Consider the following 8,966-nt stretch of genomic DNA (forward strand, 5'->3'; position numbering starts at 1 on the left):
CCTTTCCTCCCCTACCTCTATTTTACTACCCCACAACATATGATTGCTTAATGCAAATACAAAGTGCAGCAAGCTTAAAGAGCTCTGATAAAAGCTCTCAAGGAATACTTATAAGCTGAGAAGTTTCTGGAGTTTATTTTCATTTTCTACCATTCATGACTCTGGTATGTGGCCAGAAAGTATGATAGGAGTACAATGCAAAAGCTAAGAAACTGGAAAACCAAGGAAGAGAGCTCAAAATATCTTTCAAATTATGATTTTTAGGCAAACACAATATTTCAAAGGATACTACTTTTTTCTTTTAATGTGTGAGAAGGCAATACTGCTTAATGACAAGTAAGCATCAACTGGAGCAGTTAGAAATCTGCAATCATAACAACCCAAATGGCAAAGGAATTCTTAAATTCTTCAACACCAAAAAGTGTTTTGCTAGACTTCAGAGCTTCCCAAGGCAATGTGTGATGTGTTTCCATTTTAATGTGAGCCTACAAGCATGGAAAACAATAGTAATCTCACCTGGTTCTTCTGTTCTAGTTCTTTGACTGAACTTTGAAGTTTTTGCAGCTCCTGAACATACACAGCTACCTCCTGAGGTCCTTTGGCAAGTTCAGCTCTTAACTGGTTAATGGTAGCCTGAACAGACAAACAGAAAAATCCTCATTTAAAACAGAGTTTTGCATGCATAACCCAACAAAAGCAAGGCATCTGATAGCAAAGTAAAAAGTATCTTGTATACAAATAAACAATTTAAAAAGAAAAACATCACCTGTAAACTAATCTCAGAGCACCACTACGGAAGTACCACTGAGCATAATTTCCCAGAAGAGATTCATTCATGTCCTATTTCAGAAGACAAAAATCTGACCCAGTCCAATAGCAAATGCCAAGTGTCAGGGATCTTTAAGAAATGTTTGTTTCAGCACTGCCTGGTCTTGATCACTTGATGAAGGAGACTGAAGACATCGACCCCTGAACTGTTTGCCTCAAGGCTTGTTGATTCACAGGGTGTCTCCAGTCCCAAGATAAGGAGGCACCATTGTCAGCCACCCAAATCCTTCAGCTAACAGATAACAACCTACATTCTGAGGTAACCAGGCACCACTGTACACCACCTACATCCCCTGGCTGTCGAGCCATCTGCCAGATAATGATGGATATCCCCTCCAGCTGCCTAGGCCACAAGGCACCACCGTCCACCATTGTCCATGACTGACATCAGAGGCTGTGAATTGGTCAACTCCAGGGAAGCTGAGCAGTCAGTGCCTGACAGAGCCCTATAAACAGGACCTGCATCCAGAGCATGGTGCACACTCATCACTGAAGAGAAGACAGCTATGGATCATCAGAATGCTGCTGAGACTTATGGTGCTGACTAGTTCTATTGCACCATCCCAAATCTTGCTTGCTTCCCCACTTTTCTGTTTCTAACTTTCCTATCACCCCTTCTCTCTCCCCCCTGAGTAACCAGTAATAGTGTCTCACTCCCTAATGGCATTTTGACCTCGTTTGTGTCTTAATTCACATTGGGGGATTAGAACGAACACTCCCGAGTCTTATCAGACCAGGACACCAGGTTGAGCCCAAAACTGATGAAAATCATAACAAATTATCCATTAATCATTATCACAGCTTTCACTCAAGTCATTGCAGTTACATGGTCAAAGTCTTTGCTGCCCTGGTGAGAAAAAAGGTAGTGGAAAAGTCACTAGGAGAAAGTCTGGCATTGGATGCAAACTTGTGGTGTGACTTTTGGACACATCAACCATGTAGGTCAGCATAATCAGAGAAACAATACTACCCATGAAACAGGAGTGGTACAAAACAGAATATATCAATGACTGCACAGTATTTGAATACAGTAATGGAAGAAAAGGAAAGCACTTTAGGGCATGCCTGCTGTGTATCAATGCACTCATTTCAAATACACTATATAATAGTGATCTTTTTAAAGAAGCTTTCTTTCCTACTGTTCTTGCAACCACAGATTTCAGCACAAATTTATAAATACTAAATTGAAGAAACAACTAAAGCAGAAGTAGCAGACAATAAACCTACAATTTACAACCTTCCCACAGAGAAAAGAACACCAAGGAGAGCACACAAACACATTATATGACTACAAACCGTTATTAATTGACTTTCTGTAACACTGTGCTTTATCAAAGCTGTTTTGTAACAGAGTTGTTAGCTAAAACACATCCTGGGATCTGTCTTTGTCAGACAAACATTCCATGACCTCAGAAAACAGAGTAAGGATATTTCACTGCTGAGCACATATAATGCAGAAAACATGCAGAAGCTTGTGGATGACACCACAGCTGCCTTTTCAACTAGAATCATAATTTATATGCATAAAGATTCATTTCTCATTCACAATGGAGTAAGTCCATTCCATATTTCATTTTTAACAGGGAAATACATGACAGATACATATTCATTCCTGATATTTTCTTACTGATGTCTGTATGATTAATGAACAAATGCTTCTGTTTAACAACCTCTTGAAATTATCTTGATAAGACAGAAATCTGCTGTAAGAATAAAATCCTTTCCAAAAAATGTCTCTCAAATTTAAATGTCTCCATTAGAAATCAGAAAAAATAAAACAGATGGATGAAAGATGGAAATAAGCAATCATAAAAGCTGCTAGTAGACACATTTCCTCAAATTCATTTTCAAATATTCCTGTGTTCCTAATGCCTTTGCTTAGTGGAGAAGGGAAAAAACCAAACCAAACCAAAATAAAAAATAATAATAATTAAAAGAAACAGTACTGGCTTGTTAAATTTACCCATAATTTAGTCTACTAATCTTGTTTATTTCTGTGGGTGCTCAAGTTAACAATCAAGCCTAGGTCCTGTATTTTATGAAGATGTTTCAGATACTGAAATGAATCCCAATTAGCAGAGATTCATTGAAATGCTTAGCTCCAAAGCAGTGCAAGCTGTTTTCATAATGTGTTTACCATGCAGGAGCCACTACAGTAAAAAACTGAACATGGAAGGACCTGTTCTGAATGAACATTCATCTGCAAGACCTGGACACCAGAGTTTCAGGTACAGCCCTGAAAAAAGGCATAAACACCCAATAAAACTAAAATAAAGCACAGTGAATACATTCAGGGGACAAGTGCAGAGCTATACAATTCTTCACATCCCTCTCCTGCAGCATTTGAAGATGTTCATGTAGGGCTAAGAAGTCTTTGTTATTATCTTCACCCATGACATACCTTATTTTAAAGATATTTCACTTTGAAAAGCAATATTAATATGTGTATCCTCAGCCAGCCTAGAAAAACAGTGAAGGATGACGTAAGAACCACTTTAAACTTTCAGCCCTTGAGGTGGTCTTAAAGAGCAAAGCTGAGATGAAACATGGCCAAACATTTATGTCCAGTACTGTAGCCAATCTGACAATGAAGGACTTCCATTTCTTGTCTTCTTATGGCTAACACTTATCACAGTTGTGATATTTAAAGAAAAGTAGAAAGGTTTTCAGTACTATGACTTTGAGTAATTTTTATTTTCTTAAGAAGTCTGACCTGTCACTTTCTATTGACTTTTATTTTGAACACATCTTAGGCTATTGTCACCATATGTTGAAATTAAGCCGACAGTAGTACTTGAGAAGAAACAGGCTGCCACTGCTTACCACGTTCTGCCACGCAGCCACTTGGTCTTCTCTGGTTCAGCCTACATACTGATGCTACTACACAGGCATATGATACTATTATAACCTCTGCAATGTAGTTTTGAATCCCACCATACATTTAAGGCTTCTTATATGAATCATGGTGAGAGCTAGGGGCATCACCAAGCCTTCTCCCCAACCTGCTGTTACACTTCCAGGACTGAAATAACCTTCTTCACTTGTCTGTTTTTCTGTTTTTAAGAGCATCCTAAGGATGCTCTTAAAGCTACATTTCAAAATGAATAGTTATGTCAAAATTTAAACATACCTAATTTGAAGAGCAGCAATTCACACTTTTTTGAGAATGTTTTTACGGTTAAAGATTTTTGTTATACCCATGTCACTGTCATTTTATCTTCACATGAAAACTAAATATACAAAATGACAACTGAGTACAGAGACAGCATTTTGAAATGAAATTTAAATTCTGCAGCATAATTGTGGGATCTCACAGTTAAAACCAAATTACAATTATGCAGCAACTTACATGGCCACATAACCACATTATATTCATAATTCCAACTGTGATATTCCTTTTCCACATCTGATGAAGCACTTAGAGTACACAATTTTAACTTCAAAACAAGGGTGCATTCATGTTTAGTACAATACTGTACCCATGCATAATCCCTGGAGCTAAATGCATCTGCTGGAGGGCAAGACAGAAAGGTAAACCCTAAGGAGTTTAGAATAATGCCCAGCAATATTTCTCTAAAGCTCTGCAGTGCAAATGAAGAAAAAGAAAATTAAAACTTCTGAAATCTAGGGCACAGGAAACCCCAGAATAAAAGTACGCCAGAAATTCTTCACATCCACAAATCTCAACAGGACAGAGGACACTAGGAGTCCTACAGAAACCCTAGGCATTCCTTCATTTATGCTGGAGAATTTTGCAGGGACACCACTTCATGAGGGACCACAGCTCTTCATTGACAAGTTTTGCTGGCATTGCTGCATTGGTGTAGGACAACAGAAGAGAGTGGGGACAAAATTAAAAGGTCTCAGACACAGCTGATGGTCTTCAGCGAAGACTGTTACACATCCAATAGTAAATTATAGCAATGAACCCACCACTGATGTGCAACATGCCCAACAAGAGTTCTTCTGCAGGTATGGATTTAGCAACCCCTCAGTAGAATAAACAACACGTTAGATAAAAGTCTTTTTGGTGATACTGTATTTTCATCAGGTTTTCTTGCCATTGTCTTTGTCAGAGATTTCCCTCATGGTCACGGTAAGCAATATTGAACAGGCTTTAGCAAGGAGTGATCTGAGACAGTCTGAGGAGTAAAGTTCCCCCTTAAAAATCCAAATCCAAGCTGTTGCATCCCTTTTTCTCTATTTTGTATAGAAGTGGAAGTGCTAACCAGTTGAAAAGTAGAGGAACCAAAACGAAGAAAACTGAATATTTGCTATGAGAGAGGCAGTTACTTTGCTTCCTTAAACAAAGAGTTATCAATTCTATATGCAAGAACAACAAAAATGAACAAAATTTTCAAATCTCCTGTCAACAATTTAAAACTTCTTCTACTGACTCAGAAAAGCAGGGCAGGCCTTCACAAAGTACTTCTGAAGAAATCAGCAACTCAAGTACAGTGTGGTCCCTTTTTATTACACGAGATGAATTTTAAAAGTTCACATCCAGGAAAAGATGGAGGGGAATAATGTAAAATACATTTTTAAAAAACTTAATATGAGAACAACAGATTTTATTTTATACTTTAGACTGCAGTGACAGAGAGGAAAACTAAGGTGGTGTTGCCTGGAAGCAAATTACAGGTAACAGCCTGACACCTTGACCTTAAGATGTGGAGAGGCCTGACAGTCACTCACTTTCTGCTCTAGTCAATTACTGGCACACTTGGAGGTCATTAGACAGTGGACTGGGGGGTGGGGATGTATGTGTGCAGATTTGTCCCTTATACACAAAATAGTCCTATATTAAATAATAGGTGTGGAAAGGCTTCTCCTTTGAAACCAAAAACTAGAAAATAAAAAGTGAAAACCAGTTTACAATGTTCATTAAGATATTCAAATCTAGTGTAAGTTGAAGAATTATATACATGCTGTAAGGATACTGAAAATATCATCTATCTTGTGTTAATCATTTTTAATGTATTTTAACACTCCAGCATCCATTTGCAGGCACATAACTCTAAACAAACCCATTATTTTCAGTAACAACCATTTTTATCCACGTTGCTCAATAAGAGAAACAAACTTTAGACTCAAACAGGTATTGCTGCATTTCCCTCTCCCTATAAAAAGAACACAGCTCCACCAGAAGGATTTTTCCACTGCTGTTGGTATCTTGTAATAACTTCTGATGCCAAGAAAAGGTTTTGCAATGAGAAGTGTGGGGGCTTTTGGAGAGTAGATATTGACAGAATTATTCAATTTACTGTAATGAAGAAACATGTCTATTAGATAAGTGAGAAGATTCAGTTAAGACAGAGACTTTTTCACTATGATTAATTAATATTTTCCATTTTCATATGATAATCATGGCAAATCTACAACACACATCTTTAGGTATGAGTATTACCTCAGAGCTAGCCTGCTCTGCCTGCAAGTGTTTGCACTCATCTTTCAGCTTTTCAGATTCTCTTTCACGTTCCAAAGTCATTTTATCCATCAGCGTCTGAACTTGAACCAGCTCCTTTTTCAGGACAGCCACATCTTCCACACCAGGCCTTTGTAGCTGAAAAACAGAATAGCAGTGAGCAACATCATGTTGGCAGACATGCTTTCAGTGTCAATTTCATCTCTCAAAATCTATCAAATCAATTCACAGACAAGGTGACATATACAGTATTATAGCTGGGCTAAAAAAGAGAGATAAAGAAACCCACCCCCAAAAAACCAAAAGCATAGAGAAGTACTTATCATTACAAAGCAAACAGGATTTAAGGTTTTCAGGTTTTGCCTGACAAACTTTGAACTTGTTCATTGATTTCAACCAAATCTGACAAATGGAAAAATGTTTCAAAGATTAAATTTCTGTCACTTTCATGTAGGCAGATGGCTAGGTACAGGACACTGTCCCTGTCTTCAAGAACTATTTCAGAAAATCACAAGAACAGACCAAATAAAAGGTCAGCTGAAGGAAATGTCTTGAAGATACTGTCAAATACACCTTAATACCAAACTCACAGGTAAAATCTGTTGGTAATCACATCTAAAGCACCATAACATCCCTCAAAATGAAATGCTATGGAGGGAAAGGAGAGGGAAGACAACTATAAGCACTAAAGAAAGCAGAGAAAAGGAGTGCTGGCATCTGTAGATGATAAAAGGTACAGGAAAAGGATAAGAATGCAGAAGGAAAGGGGAAGACAAGAAACAACTGAACAAAGGAATGGATAGGTCCATCAGGGCTAAGTGACCCTTTAGGGTGGTCAGCTACAGGAAAGAGGGGGAGCAAACAAGTCCTACTTTCCTCCAGCATCTAAACAGTAGCTGAGTGGCAGAAATTAGGAAGTTCCTTTCACTACAGCTTTACAACTGGCTCAGCTTGCTGAGTCATGGGACTGCTCCCTGGAGCCATGGCTGTATATAAAAGTCATCAGGAGCCAAAATCCTGAAATATACACACGTTGGTATTATCAGCCAAGTGCAAGAAGGACAATATTAACACAGGCATGACGATGACAGCTGCCAGTCTTTCAGCCACCATGTCACAACACACCTCTCTGAGCACTTCTTACAAATGCAGCTGTCCAGGGACAGTCAGAGCATAACACCTCATGGAAAAAGTGTGATCTAGACAGCTGTCAAAGTCAGCAATGACATGCTCCAAGTATAAGTCTGCATGGCACATATATATGTGTAAAATCCTGCAAAATTGCTGAATGATAGAGCATCAAACAAATAGATTATAACATAACATAGGGTAAATTTTAATATATAAGTCAACACCAACAAATAGTTCCTCACTGGAAAAACACTGAAAATGTAGATCAGTGAAACAGATCAGAAACAATGGTGTTCTGAACATCTCCACGTTCAACAGTGTCTGACTGCTTTAAAACTGCATTTGCATGCATTTAAGTCTCCCAATCTGACTCAAAAATTTAAAAAAAAAACCATTAATGTGATGTGAATACCAGCTCTGTCTTTAAGTCTTCCACTGTACTTCTCTCTTTCTGCAGCTCTTGTCTCAGGTTTGTCACTTTCTGTTCTGCACCTTCCCGAAGGCTGATTTCCTCATCATACTTTGATTTAAGATCTAATAAAAAGGAAGTTGAATAAACAATCACTTCCACAAGGTGCACAAGTAAAGAACAGAATGAGATCTCATGTTAATATACTTACCCACAATTTCAGTGGCCAGTTGTGCTGCTTTTTGCTCAAATAAATCTTTCATTTGCTTAATGTTAAAATTTTCTACTTGGATCTCTTCTAGTTGACGTTCTAATGATTCTATTTCCATAAAAAGAATAGTATTATTTTCTGCAAGAGCTAGGACAATACAGTTACTAACTAACCACAACAGGTAAATAAGTAATTCAAATTCCCTTATCATCCAATCAGTTCAGCAAAGTAAACAACTTTACTGAAGTATCTACAAGCATGATGCTAGAACATGCCACTACTTGAGTACTCTGCAGGATTAAGTACGTATTGGTTTTCACTGGTCACAAACAGCTCTTCAGATCACTGCAACATGTTGTTGAATTTCAAGCCCTGAACTGTGATTAAAAACTTTCAACAGTATCACTCAGATAGTTTATGTACACATGAGGAAAAATGTATTCCACGAGTGTCTCGTGGAGAAAAACATAAAACAAAAATTATTGGGCTGCAAAGAAAAAAATTCTTTGTTTTCTTTGCTAGCAATGAGTACAGAAAAACACTAGACAAAACCAACCCTGACAAATGCTACAGTTTAAATATCTGATTGCTTGAATATATGAAATTATTAAAATGGTATTCAAAATGACTCATGAGAACTGCTTTCAGAGTCAGGAGAACTTCTGTCTTGCTTCTAGAAATTTCAAATCCTCAGCCTCTGAAACATTTCCCCAGACTATTGCTTAAGATAGAGAGCTCTTGATAGCTCTTATAATGAGCTTTTTTTCCCAGTAATTGCACCATTTCAGCTCTCTAGCTCTTAATTTACTGAAAGTGCTAATTTACCTGAAAACTACACCCAATGAAATTCCAAAACAGTGCAGAAATTAATATAATAAAATATTAGCCACCTGTAGATGTAGCTGTTGTCAATCCATCAGACTTAGAATCCTTAAGAAAACAGAATAAATGCACCATTAGAC

At 37.7% G+C, this 8,966-nt stretch overlaps 1 protein-coding gene across 1 annotated transcript in view; it reads right to left on the reverse strand.

The window, feature by feature from the left end:
• The window catches only part of EEA1 (early endosome antigen 1), a gene marked incomplete at its 5' end in the record, with an annotated part of 60,059 nt that overhangs the window by 32,837 nt on the left and 18,256 nt on the right, over window positions 1–8,966 (reverse strand). Inside the window, 5 exons of the mRNA XM_009078264.1 lie at window positions 517–633; window positions 6,236–6,391; window positions 7,797–7,918; window positions 8,005–8,112; window positions 8,895–8,934. Coding sequence (XP_009076512.1) covers window positions 517–633; window positions 6,236–6,391; window positions 7,797–7,918; window positions 8,005–8,112; window positions 8,895–8,934 — 543 coding nt within the window. The remainder of the gene's footprint in view (window positions 1–516; window positions 634–6,235; window positions 6,392–7,796; window positions 7,919–8,004; window positions 8,113–8,894; window positions 8,935–8,966) is intronic.

This window comes from Acanthisitta chloris, unplaced genomic scaffold (assembly GCF_000695815.1).
Source record: "Acanthisitta chloris isolate BGI_N310 unplaced genomic scaffold, ASM69581v1 scaffold3127, whole genome shotgun sequence".
NCBI classification, from domain to species: domain Eukaryota; kingdom Metazoa; phylum Chordata; class Aves; order Passeriformes; family Acanthisittidae; genus Acanthisitta; species Acanthisitta chloris.